Genomic DNA, 20,563 nt, shown 5'->3' with positions numbered 1-20,563 from the left:
GTTTCCTCACTGAACAAAAAGACCTCTGTACTCTTCACGTAGGACAACAGGACCCCCGGCTGAACCTGTGGTACTTCCAGTCTGCATGCCTCAACATGACCGCAAAGTCATCTTGCAATATCACTCTTTTTTCCACTAACCTAAGCCACCCCTTCTCTTGCAGATCTGCCAGAGCACCTAGAAACCATGCAAATGACAGCTGAGGGTGATATAAAAACCAGTAATATAACATAAAGATTTGATGCCATGGTATTCCACTCTGAAAATAAATAAACGTCAGGCTATGAAAATAATAGGTTTTAACATGTATCCACTCCCATTCTTACTATATAAAGCTGAAGTGTTTGGGAGAAGCCAAATGTTAACTTTAAAAATGTGTGCATGCAATAATCTGTGTCTGATGAAGATCCACCAGAGTTGGCTCATGAAACCTTCAGGGAGAGATCGACTGGTCCTAGTGATTTTTGGAAATAGTTAATGAAATCTTTTTAAGAAGGGTTGTGAAATTGTCCACAGTCTGATTTCTAGTCAAATAGCTTGGCTAGATTAAATTGTACATTCTCTCTTGCCTTCCTTTGTGAACTAACTGCCAATCTCCCTGTTTCTGCAGAGTGTTTGGCTTTCCAGTCCATTACACAGATGTCTCCAATATGAGCCGCTTGGCACGGCAACGCCTCCTGGGAAGATCATGGAGCGTTCCTGTAATCCGCCACCTATTTGCACCACTTAAGGAATACTTCGCCTGCGTCTAATAAGAGAAAAAAGACTGGCAGAGGCATGGCGAAGCAACAGGAACTGAAGCAAACACAAAATGGGAGTAAATTAAACCTACCAAGTGAAAACGCAAATCTAGGAAAGGCAGGAGGAACCAGCACCGTTATGGGAACGACACAGAATTGCATCCGAGCAGATGTTTTTTACGTAAATTCCTGTTAATTGTTACACTTTTATCCTATTTAATTTTTTGTTTGTTTTTGGTAAAAATGTGTACAGTTTTTAGCTATTTTATTGGGTAGGATTGGGAAGGATTTGTCTGTTTTCTTATTTGCTTTCAAGCTCCACTTGAAACAAAGGCTTTTATGATCTTAGCGGTGCTGTAAACTAACACAAGACAGAAAAGCTCAAAAAGGAAACGAGCAAGAGGAGAATGGAGAGAAATAAGATATGAATTCTCATGTATCTTTCATTCTTTCTACTCTCCGAATTGGTCTCATATTAGAGCACAAGTTGGAATAGACAAACTGGATAAAGATGGATCTGCAACCGTGCCTAACTTCCAGATACTGAGTCTCGGGAATGTTTGAGCAGTACTGGTGATGGTTGCTAAATCAAAACAAATCTTCCAGGGAAAAGCAGAAATTGAAAACAAAATGCTGAATCCATTTTTTAAAGTATTTTCCCGTGCCTAACACAAAGAGACCATATAAGAGACCGTTCCTACAAGCCGCTCTTACCTCTTGTTTACAGTTTATATGTGTATGTGTGTCTAAATATACATATCTGTATATCATACATATATATGTATGTTTATATGGATATCAAAGTACATATATAGCTATGTGTAAGGTTAATCTACACATGCATACGTATGCAGTGACACATGACTGCTTACACACACAAATGTATAGCTAATACATCTGCAGATGTATGCACACACACGTGTGTGTAGCCATGTGTGTGCTTGCTTTTAATTGGTACTATTTCTTCTACTGTACAACACAACTTCATAATGGTGCTTTCCAGCAGCGGGATGAGTAAAAACATCAGCTTCCATGTTGCCTTAATGATGGAAATAAGAGGGGATGATAGTTAATGGGAGGACTTATGCAGTATACTGTAATAAAGGTGCTGAATGTGTGATTTTGAAGGGGCTGGGCAGAACTCACTGAGCTGAGAACTTCCTTCCAAAGTGATGATGCAATAACCTACAGGCCTTGTTTTCTACAGATGTAGTTTGCTTCTCAATAGCATCTTTTCTGATGTCCATCTGACTTCTCTCCATTATAGCATCATCAGGTCTTTCCTAATGAAAACATTTTTATATGTGGGAGGGATAAGGGGAATCAAAGGGCAAGAGGAGTCAGGTGATCGAGTCGGGGACAGGGGAAGCTAGCGATACAAAACTGGTGCTTTTCTGGTGCTCTCTGTTTGTGCCTGGGGGTTTTCCTGACACATTCAGACTGTGTTCTGCATTACTGTAACCTTTCTGGCAGTACACACACTCACATTTAACAGCCAAACTTCCCAGGGAGGAGAAGCGATGTTTTTGGTCATCTCTGTTCAAAACAACAAACTACATGCTGCGGTTTTGTAAACCTGTATCCCAAGGGGTTGACAACGCCCTCTGTTTTTTAATAATTGTTTATTTTTTGTATTATTTATCAAAAATGTCCATACATGCCTCATGGGCTCCGTTTTGTTGGAAGATTTTAAAGGAAAGTGTTTATATTACTTCTCTTCACCATTTCGTTTTGACAGTGGTCATGTTTTAATGCTTTTCCTGCGCCCACTTATCAGGTATGATACAGAGGTTATATCGCACATCAAAGAATATGTGCTCTAGCACATATTATTTGCATAACAAAGACATTTCAGACTCTATTTCTTTGCAAGGAAGGAGTGAGTTTATTCAAGAATCTGAACTTTGTACATTTCCCACTCAGTAAGCGTTTCAAGGAAAAGGGGATGCTTAGTTCTCCTTTGGATATATTTGCTGATGTTGTAAACTGTCTTCTGGATTTTAGGATAGTATCAGAGCTTCACTCTTGAGCCACAGTTGTTAAAATTATAGCTTCAGACTGTGAATAGCTACATATTCAGTCATTAGAACTCTGTAAGCTATGCAGGAAATTGGATAATGTTGAAAGTCTATGTACATCAAGGGTATATTATGTGGCTGATGCCTTTGTAAAGTTATGTAAAAGATGAAAGCTCAGCTTCATACCAGGGTACGCACATCTGCCAAGCACATAAAATTGTTTTTGGGCAGGGTAAGGCCGGTTGTGATTAGCAGTCTGATGATTGTATTTCTAAGCTGACCTTTTTGCAAGGAAAACATTGGTACATAACTCAGAATGGGAGTTGATAAAAGTATGGCTGTCCAAAAGTCTACCTTAAAGTCCAAGACCTGCTTGATAGCTAAATTACCCAGTAAAACACCACAAGGAAAATAACCCCTTGAGAGTGAATCCTGGAACCTATTCTTTGTGCACTGAAATAGAGTTGTTACTGCAACTCTTTTTCTGTGAGCTCAGGTGCCACTTTTGCTCAATTTACCAAGGAAGGTGGTGCACAATATGTTTTCAAGCCCAGCTATATAAATTTTGTAACCCAGTTTTCTTAATAGGGAATTACATGTCTGCAAGTCCTGCAAAGATTTACAAGCTATTTGCAGCTATTTGTTCGGTCTTCTCTGGTTTTGGAGAGAGGGGGTGGAGAGGGATGGGGCAGGGGTCCTTATTCCTCTGGTGCTTGCTGCTATTCTTAATAGCAGAACCCCCCCCTCACTCCTTTTCTTGGCGCTTCCGACAGTGTGATTCTGTCCGGTAGAGCTTGGTGTTGAAGGTATCCAAATGTAGATTTTTAAGTCTCATTCTTTCCTGTTTAATATTATCGGGAGCTTTGGGAAGCGGGACAGTGGAATTGGTTAGCAAGGAAGGGGGGGGAGCTCCTTTGGGTTTCATTCCTTTGTAAATTATGCATATTTTCTGTTTTTCCTAGTAGTCGATCGAGCTAGGGCTGTGCTGTATCAATCCAATAAAATAAAAACAATAACATCAACGGTAAATAGACTTCCGATTTTTATAGTATTGTAGCTGAAGGGTATTTGTCAAAAGGCATTTTGCGTTTTAATACCAATGCTTTATTCTTTAAATTTACTGCATGTAGTATGATTGTGCAACAAGGTTATGTTTCCTGATCGCTGCCGTTTTGTTAGCAGAAGAGACTGAGGACAGCATTTTGACTATTCTCAAGTGAAGACAATCCAATGCCTGAGGATATTTGATGGCCTTGCCTGAAAATTACCTTTCATTTTTATTTTTATCGGTGTTGCATTTGACAAAGAAGCTCGTTTAATCTGGGTGCTTCCCACTATCTTCTTTGGGGCTGGCAAACAATGATAGATGACTGCTATGCTCCCCTGTTTGACCGAGGAGACATTGGACCAACCACTGTTTCGAGGGAGCAGTTATAAAGTCCCTAAAAACGGTCACCAAATGAAAAAGATTGAACAAGGAAATCTATTTATCAGCTAATTTTTGGGAATTTATTTATGGGGTGGCCGGTCTTCTCCAAAAAATAAAGTGCAACTTAATTTTTTTCAGTGCGCATAATTTAGCTTTTTTACCTTTTTTTCTTTTTTTAAAAAGAAACATGTATAATGTTAATATTTAATATCCTCAACCTTCACTCTCTGACACAAATACCCAATAGCTGGTGTTATTACAAGAGATTGCATTTTGTTCTTAGGTTCCCTATTCTTAACTCTCAAATGGCAAACTCTGGTCTGAATGTATTGCCTTGTTGATGTTAATGTGCTGTCATGAAATAACACACTTGACATTAGCAATATTTTTAAATTTTACTGCATGTTTTCTTCACCTGAAATTTGTCATCTGACTTTTCAATGCTCTACTGGCCTTAAGTCGGAGTCAGAGACAGCTGTTCGACTGTGGCAAGGTGCTGAGTGGCATCCAAAAAGAAATCGCCACGTCCATAAATACCATCATGAATGTCCCAGAGAGTGAGCCAGTGCCCATTGATCCACGAGCAGCTTAGTTAACGCAGAGTATCTTCCTTAAGTGTTTTAAGCTGAGGGTTTTATATCACTTTGTACCACTTTGTACCTCTGAATGTTTGTTGTCTTGGAGGTATTTGAAGTCCACATATTTTAGTTTGAAAAAGAAAATGATCAAAGGTTTCATGATGACTGAAGTGTGAAGGTGGGGACGGGTAGCCATGCAGCCTTTTATAAATGTATAGAGGATACGCTCAAAGTTGAATAGGAACCATACAACTCCATTGTATACAGAATGAAATCTGTGGTTGGATCTTTATCCGTAACACGTGGGACAGTTTGCCCAAGTTGTGGGTGCTTTCTCATAATTGAAGCTCACGCCCACCAGTGGTGAACATGCAATTACTCTTGGAGCCAGACAGTGTGATGTAAGAAGAGTTTGTGGATAATGAATTGGATTCCCTGTGAATTTTTAATCATTGAAATAAATGTCTCAAATCCCTTTAGCACATGTCTGTTGGATTTCTGCTTCCTGATTGTACTGCTGTACCCAGATTTCAGCTTGGTATTTGATTACTTTTATCTTCTAAAATATGTCCACCCTCTACAGGATATATTCAGCCATACTCTGCTCTGATATGGGCCCGAGGTTTAAAGGCACCATTTAAATTAATAGTTTGTTTCTTTTAATTCCCCAGACGTTTTTCTGTAAGATCAACTATCCAACTGTTTTGCTGATCATCTTGTGTCTGTATTGCTTGTAATGACTTGCCTTTGGGCCAGAATCACCACATTAGGCTAGTTACAGCTGATAATGTATCATATTAGTATTATCCCTTTCTTTCCTTAAACCACAGTTACCGGTCAAATGGAAACATCCACACCAAACCACTTTAATATCATTAGAATGGTAGAAGATACCCTATCTACATTTAAGATACCTAATGAGAATCTGTTAAACCCAAGTTAAAAAAGAAGCCAATGGATGGGTCACATGATAGAATTTGCCCTCTGACCCATTATAAGGACCTCTGCACTTCCTGGGTTGTGCTTTCTATCTTGTATAGTAGCTACTGTGTTCTCTAACATCTAGCCTCATAGGAAAGGTGGTACTTCATGTGGAAAGTCCCACTCCATGCTAACTGATACCACCATTTCTGTATTTGATAGGTTGCGAGAGCACTTGTTGGTTGGTTCGAAGTAATTTGTCTTTTCATTAATAGCCCAAAATAGTCCATTGAGGACATTAGAGTGTTTGTATCAATTGTCTCGTTCTTGGCTCTCAATAGTTACACAGCTCAACACACCTAATCTCTATAATTAAGCAACTATGTCCTTCTACTAGCCATTTAAATCACAGTATGCCATTCTCTACATCCATTATACATGGCAGCTGCGGGAGGAGTGCCCAACAACGTACTGCGATTTCTGGTCATACTGGCATACTGCTACTCGCTCTAGAGCACAATATATCTTTTGCAGTCTGGGCAACTGCACACAATGTACACCATTGCTCAATATCTTGACAACAGCCTTTACAAGACACGTGTTTAAGGCCATCGAGATAAGAGTTGTGAAATGGTGGAGGCTTACATGACAGTTTTATCAGCTATCATTACGACCATGGAGCAACCCAGTAAAATTGTGGTTTATCAGAAAATTGAAAAAACAGGATTTTTGGTCCAGTTGCAATCACGTATCAACTTCACAGTTGTGCAACTATATCTAGCACTTTCAAAGAACCTCATTTATTGCAGTGAAACCACAACATGTTGCTGTTACAGCTTAAAGTACTGTCCATCTGGCATTGCAGGAGCACATACCTCGATGTGATTAGCCTCAATGCCCCCATGTCGGTGACCAGGCTGTGCACAACCTTACTCCTTTAAGTTTCTTCCAGCACTTTTCACAGAAACCTGCTTCATGCTTGCAACTCGTTTCTTTCTGTTGGTTTCGTTTTGGTGTTGAACTCCCTGCTGTCATAGAAAGTAAAGAATGTTTTTTTTTTTCTGCTTTTGTTGTAAGTCTTTCTTCTTCCGCTTCATAAACTTCCTGATTGTTTGTTTGTCACTAAAACCCTTTACCAAGCTACGGCTGGTGTACAGCATACTGTTATCGACCCATGCTTTGCCTGCTTAACATGTAGTGAAAAAAAGGTTTCTGGTCGATATATTCCTGTGGTAGAGGTGCATGACTGCCCTGTGTCCCTTAAGAGGCCTGACAAAGTAAAGGGGCTCATCAGTTGCCAAAAGCATACTCTGCTAACGGAGACCTGATCAGCTGCATGATATCGGTCTGGACTACTAAATTCAACCCGTAAGAGGGTACCAATCTAATGTTTGTGGGTTCTCATCTAGCACATACTTCAAGCCTGCTTCCCGATGATTCTGTATTAAAAATAATTGCTGCTGTTGTACCTTGAATCTGTTAATGGATTACTTGTTAACATATACCAAGTCTATGGAGTTTTGGAGATTTGTCCTGGTGATTCCAAAGCTCTGTCAGTCTCTGACCATGGTGGCACTAGTCGGGTTTTGGCTGAATAGCCAGTAAACGTAAATACATCCTTGATTAAATCCATTAACATATTGCCTCGGTTGACTAGGGAGTATATTGTTGTTTCCTTCTGTTTACCGGTCTGTACACTTCTATATCAGACATTCCTGAAAAGAACAAGGGCAAAGTCGCTCTCAAGTGCACCCTTTCCCCCAGATCATGGCATATCTTTTTTTTTCAATAGTATATTCTCTGCATACTCTTAATCATTTGAAATGTCTGACCGCCAGATGAGGACGTCTGAAACTTCCTCATGCTCAGAGAGCATTGTTGGGCACCATTTACATCCATCACACTACCTGGGTGCCACACAACACCCACCAGAGGTGTCTAAGCCTTGAGTCTATTTGGCACCTCAAGCTTTGAGCTCAACATTCCCTTCTCCAATGGATGTTGGCTCTTCCGAACATGCTATAAGCCATTGACTCCAATGGTCAAGCATGTTTGAATGTATGTTTAGATTACATTTTCATTTTGAATTCTAATTGGCTAATTTAAAATGAATAGAAGTGCTTATGGGTTTAAGGCATTTGCTATTTACCACAGTATGCTGGCATCTAGGACTCTTATAGGACGAGTTAGTCATGACTGTATGAACTGAGAAGCTTGCTGCAACATGTCCTCGATTGCCATTTGCTCTAGATAGCTTAACATAAGTATGTACCGGTCCAAGAAGACTAGCCAGCCATCACGGGGGCACAGGGAATCATGAGCTGGAGCAGGTTCATTGGAACACTCCCAAGGGAAGGAGTAGTATGGCCCGAGTTCTTCAGCTTGTTTTTCCTAACAATCTTTGGGGCAGATCTCATACACAGAGTGTTTTCAAGTCCTTCAAACATAAGCATTGCATAAGTAAGAGGATTTGTCACCATCCAGAGCAGCATACTCTAGCCAGTGCTATGGAGACGTAGGGAGGTGGCAGTTGAGGCACATAGGGAACTGGGTACACCATTGACAACACCGGTAAACAGGGACATGGATTCTTTTCAAAGAGAGGTTCCTGCTTTGTTTTCAGATCTATAGCAGCTAGTCATTACTACTTCCATTGTGCCTGTGCGGCAGTGCAGATCCTGGGAAAGCCTGCACTGCATGGTTCAGTTGTGCAGAGGACTCCTGTTTCATTCAGCCTCAGACTTGCTTGACCATATTCTTTGGCCTCCACAGGTTCGAGGGTGTCATACACAGTGGCGCAGGGGGTTGGACGAGTGCTGCAAAAATAGTTGGGCAGAATGCCTATGGTATTGTGCAGGCTGAGGTTTTTCCAAGAGGCAAATCCAAATATGGCAACACATAAAAAGGTGGATTGTCTCTTCACCCCTTTAGAAGGGTCCTGAAGCGAGCCAGTCCTTCTTGCCATTCAGGGAATGCTTTGGGGATCCTGTTATGGGCATCTGGGAGAAGCCAACTTCGGTTCCAGCTTAAACCTAGTACAGAAGTATAGACCTGCTGAAGGCGATCCCTCATATTTGTTTGATCACTCTCAGGCATAGATTCCTTACTGAGACATGCTACTAATTCTAGCGTGAGTTTAAATGTGTTTCCAACCTTACATCCAGGTGGAGTTGAAAAGGTTTGATGCAATGGCTCCACTGCTGTATATTTTTAGTTCATTGGCTTTGAGAGCAGTCAGTGTTGCCTGTATGCTTTTTGGCAGGTGAATGTGAAGACTATTGACCACAAATGCCTCAGGTGAGCCACAAGTGGGGTTGAGAATGGATATCATTCAGGATGGACTGAACTCTGTGGACTCAGTGTTAAGGAGAATAGTTATGACTGCTGGGTTCAGACACTACAGCTTGTTGAGGCTTTCCTGGTCATTCCTTTGACATGGTGAATCAGACACTTTAGGAGTTCAACGAGTCATCATAGACTGCAAGGACGTGGGCTTTGTCTGATACTCCAAAACAGTGCATCACTGTACAATATAGGCTTAGCACTGCTATGCCACAGAGGCAGGGAGGCACCAGTACAAACTCAATCTGACAGGAAAACTGTGGGAGGCAGAGCAAATCAGAAGAAAACTGTTTTTCCCAGCAGCATTTCAGGGAGTAGCTGTCTCGGGGAAGCCCCTTAGACTAGTCCTTGCAACATCAAACGCGTGCAGGTCGTAGGCTGGTGTATTTTTTCGAAAGCTGGAGACATGTGGCCATGTACCAGTGAGTCCTTCAGATCATAGAAATTAGTCTTCCATTTTTGACGTTTCTACCAGATTGCCTGCTACAGTGACAAGCACTACCGAGCTGAATTTCTCTTCAATGCTGTGCAAATGCCTACAAAAAAAGTGGGACACATGTCCAAAGGATCACATCTTACTGGATCTTACGCCTGATATGTTTTTATCCCACAAATAACAGCAAAATAGAGGCCCACTTTTGACCTCCGCAAATTCATGAATAAAGGAACATTTAATTGTTACATTGAATCAGATCCTAGACACGGTATCAAAGGGTCATGGCATCAGTGGACCGGAGACACCTGTTTTAATCTGCCAACCATACCAGCTCACAGGAAATGTCTACGGTTTGTTGTTGTGGGCCAACATTGACAGTTCACAGTGATATCCTTTGGCCAAGCAGTGCCTCCAATGTTTCTTTTTTTTACCTAGATGAAGGCTGTTAGTAGTTCCTTTACAACTACCAGGTGTGGATTCATTTCTTTCTCTCAACAATTGGTTGGGGAAATTACAAGAGTGGTGCTGTCCGAGCTTTGGCAGCAACTACATGGCCTGGGTGTCTCCTAAACATGAAAGAATCAACTTGCTCCCAACTGTGCACTGCAATTCAGATGTGCTTTTGTTGACATGAGAATTGAGGTGATTTAGATCACTCTGACCACCCTCCATCAGGGTCAATGGTAAAGCCTTGCCATTTGTGAGACTGGTGGGTCTAAGGGCTTCTTGTATTTTGCCTGCCCCTCAGGTGAGCACGAGCACGCTGCAGTGGGAGTTGGAATTCAGCTGTTTGTTTTCTTGGAAAACAAACTGCCAATCGATGCTGCTCTGAAGCAGAATCGAAGCTGGTGGAGCAGACCGCAGAATGAGAGGTGTGGGAGTATTTTTCTTTTTCATGCTTTCTGGAACAAGTGGTGACAGATGCACCCCATGACAGGTTGGGGTACTCATCACAATAGCCTGAATGTGTAAGTGAGGTGGCCAAATAAATAAGGATATCTCCATATCCACTTATTGTAGCGGAGGGGTTTTACAGTGTCTGGCAAGCTTTCTAATCGCAGCTGTAGGAGCAAGATACTGGGTATCTTGATGTAAATCATGGGTGGAAAGAACTGTGTCAAAAAGTGTGGTGGTATGAGTTCCCTTAAAATATGCATTTAGGCTCTGTTGCTGTCGCTGATAGCCAAGAGCATCTAGTCCAGGGTTTCCAACCAGCTCAAGAGATCAATGTAAGGGAGGATGCTCTCTGCAGAAATGTGGTAATTGTCGCTCTAGTAGCCTCTGCATCAGTCAGTGATGAACCAGATGATTGAGATGTGGGGACATCCACGAGTGGATTTTTTTTATCTGCACTGCTCTGAAAAGAATAGCGCCTCATTTGCGTTTTTAATGGACTATCTTTGTTCTCTACTATAGGAAAACCTCTTTATGGCGTTTTCCTTTTGTTGTGCTACCCAGTATTTTCAGACGTGTCAGAGTGCCTGCCTGATCATACAAGAGAATTCTGGATGGTTCTCTAGAACAAGATCTTCTTTTGCAGTTGTAAAACTGGTAAAAGTATCCTTCTTCCTATTACTTTATTTTAACATTTGTTTTTTCAGTAAAGCAACTCCAACCAAACCACTTAAACCTCTTTTTGAGGAAGGATTTCATCACAACCCAAACTGGTTTTAGACTATTTTTTTATTAATGAGGGTTATCTTTCAATTGTTAATTAAAATCCAGTCTTCTGAGTATCACATTGAATGTCGTTTGAATACACAGATGGCATCACACAGATGGTAACAGTACTCCCCAGTCTATTACAGCATGTTCTTTTCACATATAACAGCATGTTCTAAGACCAGCCTAATTGTTCACAGTATTCAGCAGCCTATTAAATCATGTTCTAAACCCAGCCCAGTTGAGTCACTTCCTGTTTAGGTGAGGCATTGGCAGTCACCATTGTCTTACTGCCCAGCCTAGCTCATTCTGCTTTACAAAATTAACGTAAAACACAAATTCACCTTAAACATTCTAATCTGTTGCGTGAAGCCAAAAGATAGAGAGAATTTTTGAGAATAATTTTCTTGGATCCCTTACCCAGTTACACTAATCATTGCACAACTGTGCGCAGCACTGCGATCCAAGGAGCTGCTCGGTTAAGTTCTGACAGATGTCAACCTCCTGCCCTTCCCATTAGCAATGGTTAAAAATGGTTCTGCTAGTAGTAGGTCACCAACCATGAACATTGTTGGAAGGATGAAGGATTGCCCCTTAGCAGGCGTCTTGGAATATTTCTGCTCCTCGCTTACTGTAGCCCCTTGCCATAACCTGCACAACTTTTTCAGAGGGAGGATCTTTACGGTATTTCAGCATACAAGTACCAGTGTTCCGAGGTCGCCAATAAGATTAATGCATACCTTTTGAGACTTGTTAAGAGTTTCTCTTCCAGGAAAGGGCAAATCTCAAAATTTCATTTCAGTCTTCGCGCTAGGTTCTTGCAATTTGTTTTTTGTTGCTTGCAGGTGTTTCCAGTTTAGGTCTTTTCACTTGGTTGTTCTTTCTGCAGACTTGTACTGGTTAGTTAGGATGTCTGTCATTTTGTTATCCCCACTGACATTCAGAGAGATGAGGTTCCTGGAACTGATCTGCCAACATCTGACATGATCGTTCCTCCGATCCTTCATTTAATACATTTTCCCTGGACTATTGGGACTAAAACAGCTTTTCCAGGCACATACCTATTGCACTAGGGAGCACTTGTGGTTTTTCAGTCATTAATGTAATAGTTACCCCCACGACAAACTGCAACTTCAGCAACCCCAGTACAGTTAGCCATGTTTGTCCTGGTGCCTTTCTTGAGTGGATTTGACTCTTGTACCAAAAGGCATTACTCTATCTACTATGACAATTCCCTTCTCTTTTATTGTATAGCCCATTGTTGTCCTCTCTCTCAGGGGTAGTGTTAGTTTGGCCACACTTTACTGAACAAATTGTTCACAATGGAAGTCTGTACACCTCTGAATGATCATTTTGGAATTCCTCAAAAACAAGAAGTTGCATACATGTACTTGAGAAATTGGCTTTCACAAATTGCCCTAAGGCTTCAACCATCCACGGCTTGTTCTTTGATAATTGTGTACACTCACCGCACCCGTGTGTTTGATAATAGGGTTTGGTGCATATTGTGTGTTGGTATAGCTACATGTACCCTTGGAATATTTTAAATCGGTTTCTTATTTCTCAATCTGTTGGAAAGATTCATATGTCCCCGAGGACACCTGACAGTTTGATAGTCTGTAGAGAGAACTTTCTCACCTTTGAAAGCCTGTGTACTACTGTGTTCATCCAATGATAACCCTGCCACGAATATGCTGGTGGGGTTGGAGGCTGAGTGTTTAAGCTTGTATTTATTATGGAAATGGCACCACACCAACCCCCAATGGAAGTTGCAAGGGTGATGGCCATAACATGAGCGTGTGGCATACTATCAGTTGTTTTGGAGCTAAAACAATTCAACTTGATGTCAATATATTGGTCCTCTGAGGGGATAAATATGTATTGCATTTGTTATGAGGCACTATGCTGCTCTCCAAGTAGTGATCGCTGTTGTTAGACTAACGCTAGGTGTAGGAAAAGCATTTCCTTTTTTGACAAGCGATCCAAATATTAAAACAACTGGTATTTCTTTTGGCTACAGGTTTAACATACCCATCTTCCTCAACGCCCAATAAATCCTTGGACTTTTTTGTAATTATAATGCCTGGTTTTGAGATGAGCTTTGGAAATGACATTTCAGACGATTAAATGCAAAGAGCACCTAGAACTGATGCCCCCTCTTTTGTTGTTGCCATTGTTTGGCTAGACCTTTTCAGTCATGGGCTTGGAATTTAGAAGTCTAAATTGCCTTGTGTCATGTGACAATATCAAATCCACAGTTTCTCTGGTATCTGTGTGTATTATTGAGAATGAATGGTGTTGCTCTTTTTTCACCATAGATCATTTAGTTTACTCTTGTGCCATATGTTTTTAAATTGTGCATTTAATTTACGTTGATCTTCCCGACCCGTTAAGATATTGGTGTCTGTCAGTATGAAGAGCAGATCTGGTGGGTTTGTGGCATTGCAGTCTTTTCTTTATCAGTGGAAAGTGCTATATTTATAACATTATTGAAGACTTACACACAAACACGCAGTGCCTGTACTTCAGCTTGATTTCTAGAGCTATCTGTACTATTGTATCCAGTTCTTATGGAGCTCTCTGCTAACTCACTGAAAAAAGAAGTGCTATATTTGACCTTCTGGATTCTTTTCCCGAGGATGCCATTCTGCACCCCGCCCTCCCTATCTTCCACTCCTTCCTCCCATAGCTGGACAAACTCACCAACCCCTGTGCCCTCTGAACATTGGTCAGTCATTTGGCCTGGTGTTGCAGCAGTGCTTATGATTCTGCACCTCCACCTATTTACTGCTTAGTTTCTTCCAACATCTTTGGCTTGTTGCATTGAATTTTAATTTTAAAGAAAACTCATCTTTTTAATTTGCATTCTTTCATGACCATTGTGCATGCGGGCTGCCGGCTCGTGTCGTCTGCGTCTGAGACTGTACACCGTAAGACTTGAAAATTGTCCTTTTGCTGTGTATTGGGAAAAAAAAATTTGTGGTTCGCACAAGGCGTTTACTTCAATAGAGAATCTAAATTACATTGAATTGAGCTTGGCAAGAATAACTTGTGACTCCAAACTGGATAAGCTATGCAAGTATTTCACCTGGACCTACATACAAAAGATAAGTCTGAGCTTTTCTAAAGTGAGTAGGATCTGTGTTAATTCTCATGCTTTGAAAATGGTGAAATGCTGAATTTTCAACACCATTTAGAATAAGGACACAAACACAGTTCTGCATGGGTGGGTGTGGCAGTAGTATGTGGCATCCGGAGATACGTTGCCAGCTCATTTATTAGTTTGTGCAGTGGAAGCATGGGAATGGACCTGACCAAAACTGGTGGACCAAGTTGTTCAATATGTAGATCACCTTATTCAAACAATCCACATTCTTCTCCTGTAAGCTTAGGATCTTCAGTTAACCCGGCACAGGGTCGACCACTAAGGACACCTCAAACATCTTAAGAGGAGAATCCTGCCTGAATGCAGTGCAGGATTGGCTCTAAGACAGAGAGAACTAGGGCACAATTGGTAAGTATGGGGGAATAGGCTATAGCCCATTAGAGGACACCCTTCCTAACTACAGCATTCTCAGGTTCACTACTTCCCATCGCCAGCTGGGGCATGTTAATGCCATTGTGGCTGGTGTTTAAGGACATAGGAAATCCCCAGTGCACTCTATCCAACTGTGATCGGACAGATTGCTTAGACTAATATTTATAAAGATGAGATTTGATAGTAGATAGTTGAAGAATAGATTTGTGGACTTTGTATCCATAAGATGGATATAATGGACGCAGAGTTGTCTTTCTGTGTTACATGTGTAAAGGGTGCTCTATGTAGTGCAATGATTTTTGCACCATAATAACTATATATCACAACAACCATGTTATGCCCGTTGTTTGTGTCGTTGCTTGCCTTCAATCTGTATGTTTGTTCTATGACATTTCCTAGAATGTCAACAGATTTCGCTGGAGGTTTGTGTGCGCTAGTCAAAGGGCATGTTGAGTGCCAGAAGTAAATTATTTTGCTATGTATTTTTCCATGAGCTGATAGGAGGTGAATGAAGTTATTTATTATTCCTTTTTAGACGTGTCTTGAATGCTTCAGCCAAAACTGAACTGTGAGTCGTTACAAATTTAATCGGCTTAGGGAATTGTCCAAGTCGGCAGATATGATGCTGCAGTATTCAATGATTTTCTGTAAAACCTTTTATGCCATTGTGAGTGTGCATAAGTGCTTTGAAATATGTCTCTGACAACTGATGTCGTCTGGCTCGTTCATGAGGTTCCAGCATGGGTGCAAACTATGAAATATTTATTCAGTAATGGCATATTTTGCTTTTCCACAGGGATATTTCTTCCTCAATACAGGACACCATGCACATTAGTGAAAAGAAAACTAGTGAAAACGTGTACTTTAGTGTTTTGTTTTTTGAAGACCTGAAACTTAATTTGCTGCCAGTTATAGTTTGGGGAAGTTGATGTAATCCAATAAATATCCATAGCTGTTTCAGTTCTAGTCCTCTGTGCGTAGCACAATTGGCAGCTACTGGTCTCCCATTCTTTTTCCACAGTTTACACGGTTTACTAGTGCTTAGCATGGGGAAAGCTCACAGAGATGGGGGCTAGTGGCAAGAGTAAAATGTAGGTAATAAAAAGGCCGTGAGCTGTAATTTGTAGTGCTAAAAAAGAAAACTATGACATTGGTAGTAAACTCATGAAAGGCACCTAGGTACACAAATTCATACCAACAATACTTGGTCATTTCCTGCTTAGACCACTCTTTCTTTAAAGCATGTGCTTCGTCTTGTTGCATTTAATTCTCTCAATGTTATGTCATAAAACTTTTTTTTTTTTTTACAAAACTGTCTTGTGTGGGAAACGCTGAATACATTTTAAGCTAGACTGGCACTTTGTTTAAAATTGTTATTGTTTTTTTGTTTGCACAGTCCTAAGTTAAAAATGAAAAAACCTAAATTCCTTAAAACATGATGAGGTAGTAGGAGATTCAAAACGGTGCTAAACATTTTAATAAAAGTATATATTGTTAAATTAAATCTGCTATCTGGAAAGTGACTGTTTTTATTTTTCTTGTAGTGCAAGTCTGAAGAGCACTATTATTTTACTCTTATATAATATTATTATGATGAAATTAAAAAAGGCATTTTAACTTTGTACTTGAAAATGTAAAAAAATGATTTCACGTGTTTTAGCCTAGCTATGAAAGTAGATCATGCTTTAATGATTTGTGGAAATTATGTATTGAATAAAATATGTTAGAACATTTGCTAATGCCCTTTTACTGTTATGTATGATGGTCATATTTGATCCCTGGCAGAAACACACCTTGATCTGTACAACATTCCGCACAGTTATAAGCAGTATGCCTCTCTACTGCCAATTTTGGTTTCTTTCAACTTTGTTTGTTTTTTTTATTTCGTCACTGAGTCTTTTAGCAACTTTGCACGTTTAGTTTCTGTTTTGTTAGACTGCCTTCAATATTTATTGACAATAATGTGCATCTCATAGTACAGCTTGCCGGAGAACAGGAGCACAGGGTAAAGGGAAAGTAAGAGCTATAAACTCCCCCCATCTGTTCTCTTACCATTCAGTGATGACTCTGTTGTATCTTTGTGTAATTAATACTCGTGACATTGCTGTTTTATTAAAAAGAGGTCAGTGCGTGCAGCAGATGTAGTAGCCTGTCCGTTCGCCTTCAGCCCATTTTTTCGGTGCCCAGGAAAATAAAATCCTTTCTGATGTACTTGTGCTGGAGAACACTTGAATAAATGTACTGTTTTTTGTGCAAAAAAAGAAGAAAGAAAATGTGTCCCATTATCTGAATTCTGGTCCCTTTTATTGCTGATCTTTGTAATAAACATGTTGCACTGCATTTAGGTATGTATTTTGTCAGTTGGGTGAAGTGATGAAAACCCAATTTACAAAGAGTATCCGTTCCCAGAATGCCATTACGCTTGGTAGTGTATCTAATCCAATATTGCAGTTTCTGGGAATATTAATGTTGATGATTGGAGTCCAAATTTCCTGACCCGAGTGCTAGCTATGAAAGGACTCTCCAAGATGTACTCTCCACAGCCTTGTTTCGCTGCTTTCCTAAGCATGGTTTTCCCCCCATGATTGTGAAGCGCCCCGTTGCTTCCTGAAGCTAGGTCAGTGCTCAATAAATACCCTTATAATAATTATAACAGGCAATGCTGGTTTCAATACGATCCTTAAAGGGTCTCAACATGAACTGGTGATTGTAGAGGTGGGATGTTTGAGCCTAGATGGAAGGAGGCACAGTGGGCAATGTTTCAGGAGCATGCCGAGTACAGGCAAAGAACTCTGCACCCAAAGCAAATCACTCAGGAAAGTCTCTACTGTAGACATTAGCCGGAGGTGGCCCATAGCCAGAATAATGCAGTTAAAGAAGCAGCATGCAGTTTCAACAGGAAGACCTTCTCAAACTGTCAAGGAGACTAGCAGGAAACAGTCCCGGAGAGTGATTCAAAGCCCACCACCAGATTAGAGTGGGCAGACACGGTTCACTTATGAAACTACCTGTCACAGGTGGAAAGCTCCAAATGCCAATCCCAAAAATCATTGAGCATACTCATAGGTTAGGTGATGTTATCCCCAATTGGTATGATATGATAGTTTATTTAGATAGCGCCTATACACAATGTGTTCAAAACACTTCAAGGCAAGGGTGGGAACAAGGGAAAATACAATGACATTCTTACAGGCCATGAACAGTAAGGATGTGAAATTAACTATCGCACTCGGCCTGATGACAACCTAGGTTGGTAGAACAACCCAGACTCACTGAAGCAATCTCTAAGCATGCTAGCACAGAAATCTCAGCCTATGCAAAACGTAATTCTTAGCAGGTTAGTCCTTCTCCGCACTGCCCTCCCTAGTCATCACTCCAACAGCCCGCAGTGCCCCAAATCTCATTAGTTAATGGAAAATGAACCCCTGTTAAAACAGAGTTTGTGCATTAGTAAGCGAGTGCAGAAAGCCATCTGTGAGGACCAAGTGCAGCTGAGAACCTGTAGTAGTAAGCAGAAACTTCCAGACTCTGTGGAATGCATACAACAGTGAGGTGTGTGCCTGCGAAACCGCACTGGAGAGAACAAGAGCCGCAAAAACAGAAAGTAGCAAACTGATGGGCCAACAAGCAAGTGAAAACCCGAAGCTGTGTCTCCATGATTTCCTATTTAAGGGTTCCTTTTTTTTCTCCTTTTTTTTAATTTTTACTTTTGGATATTGGTATTTGATTTACTTTCTTTTTAAATTGTGATTCAGTTTAATTTTTACAAACTTTTCACAATAAAAAATGATAAAACACGATAATAGAAATACAATCACAATTATCAAAGAAAAATAAAACAACTTAATTTACAATTAAGATCACATAGCCTAAACAATCGTAAACATGGCTCCAATACAAATTATGGCTATTTCCTAACTCCATTCAACTTGCCCTCTGTAAGTACCATACGCCTATCCTTCATGTTTAGCACAATGGCGATCAATAGAAGGTCGATAACTTTTATACATTAATAACAGGTTTTTCCTGGATTAGTAGGGTCAAGTTGCCGTTTTGCTTCAACTACTTGTCATAGTTGATTAATCGCAATTGTTAATGCACGACTATGGCCAGACACACAATTTGACCAAAACTCTTCTCCTAAATTGCCATTTATATCTCGCACGTGTGTTGCATGATACAGAATATAAATACTCCAGACTGCCGGACACAATCTAATAATGTGTCTTGTAGTTTCCACTATTAGGGTCCCTACACATTCTACAGGAGCATTTCTTTAACGGTATCCCTTTCCAGGCTCCCTAAATAGATAACACCAGAAATGTAATAAATCGAATTTGCATGAAGAACCGCCTCAAGACCGTGGATGGAAATTTAAAAATATACTGCTGTGGTCTCTTATAAATAAAATACATTTGTGGGAGTGCTTTGTTCGAGTGCAGTTGGGCAGGAACAGCTTCCAACGCTGGCTGTAATACCTACAACATTCTGTGGACCACTGTGGACTTGCGTAGACCTTCAATTGCAATATTGAACATTTGAATCCACTAGCTCTGCCCCTCAAATTCCTGCCTTCTACAAGAGCAACTGGCCGTGGGCAAATATGCTTTGTTCAAGTGCAGTTGGGCAAGAACGACTTCCAAAGCTGGCCGGTACGTCGCATTAAACATTTGCTTTCTACAACCCTTGCAGCATCAAAATCGCTGGATTATTGACTCTTACTCTTTTCCTTTCCTTTTTATATTACTATAGTAATACCTACCACATTCGGTGGACCACTGTCTTTTTGCGTAGAACTTCTGTTGCAATATTGAACATTTGAATCCACTAGCTCCACCCCCCAACTTCCTGCCTTATACAAGAGCAACTGGCTGCGCGCATTTCCACATTGTGGAAGTGCTTTGTTTGAGTGCAGTTGGGCAGATTGGCTGGAAGGCGGAGAGGCAGTGAGCTGGACTCCAACATAGGCTCAGGCTTTTGGTTGTGCATTTTGTTTTTTCACAGCAAAAACAAAGCATTGATGGCTGGAAGGTTTAGAATGAATCTTAACCTCTGGCATTGCTCTCGGCACCCCTCCAGACCATCGTTCTGCACCTGCCAAGCCATTACAGAAGGGGAAAGACCATATGCAAATCAAGCTTGGTCCCACCCCAAAAGGGCAGTCCAGCCCGAACTGGTAGGTCACATCCCTTCTGCATGAGACCACAAGCATCCCCAAACATGTTTCGGCCTTGTTGGGCCTCATCAGTGAGTTGTAGCTTGGGTTTTTCACACCATTTGATTCGAGCAAAATAATCCTGTCACCCTAGGCGGCTTAAAACACGGTCTTGCCGAGGACAGGAAGCTCTCAGAATGAGCTACTCGTATACCTTGAATTCAGCCATGACGAACTCGGCCATCACCGCACCTAAGGCGAAAGTAAGGGCTCCTAAAAGTTCAAAACCTGCTATGCTTAAATCTGTTGTGAAACAACTCAAGCGATTGTCAAGACAAATGCTGTCGGCTACTTCCTAGAATTTTATGACCAAACCAGCGCGGTACTCCGTGCCTGAAGAGACAAGTAGATAAGGGACGGAGACGGGCTAGTGTGATCGCTGATATCCCGGACAAAGTGTTGATTGACTTTGCTGATTCTGTTGTTGTAGAATCCGATTTGGTTACCAATTATCTTCCTTTGACTCTGTTACCAGCACTACAGCTTGTTCATGAGCCTATGGCTAATTCTAATGTAGATGTTTATAATTCATTCTGAACAATGAACCCATTTTCTCCACTTCACTCTCAATCGGACATATCAGTCCAACGGCTTACACCTATGCATCACCAATCGGGGAATGTCCCTAATAAGAACTCTGTGAACTCAGCACTTGTGAGCTACAAACAATCTGCCACTATGACC

The 20,563-nt window shown here is 40.9% G+C and overlaps 1 protein-coding gene across 4 annotated transcripts in view; it reads left to right on the top strand.

Moving 5' to 3' along the window:
• The window catches only part of DNMT3A (DNA methyltransferase 3 alpha), a 2,439,715-nt gene extending 2,422,711 nt beyond the window's left edge, over positions 1-17,004 (top strand). For all 4 annotated transcript variants that reach the window (XM_069605556.1, XM_069605557.1, XM_069605559.1 and 1 more), the window contains one exon: positions 611-17,004. In XM_069605556.1, the coding sequence (XP_069461657.1) occupies positions 611-752 (142 nt within the window). In that variant the 3' untranslated portion in view covers positions 753-17,004. The remainder of the gene's footprint in view (positions 1-610) is intronic.
• Positions 17,005-20,563: the final 3,559 nt, after the last annotated feature.

This window comes from Ambystoma mexicanum, chromosome 4p (genome assembly GCF_040938575.1).
Source record: "Ambystoma mexicanum isolate Mex_15411 chromosome 4p, UKY_AmexF1_1, whole genome shotgun sequence".
In the NCBI taxonomy this organism is placed as follows: Eukaryota; Metazoa; Chordata; class Amphibia; order Caudata; family Ambystomatidae; genus Ambystoma; species Ambystoma mexicanum.
This window is presented reverse-complemented; position numbering and strand designations above follow the sequence as displayed.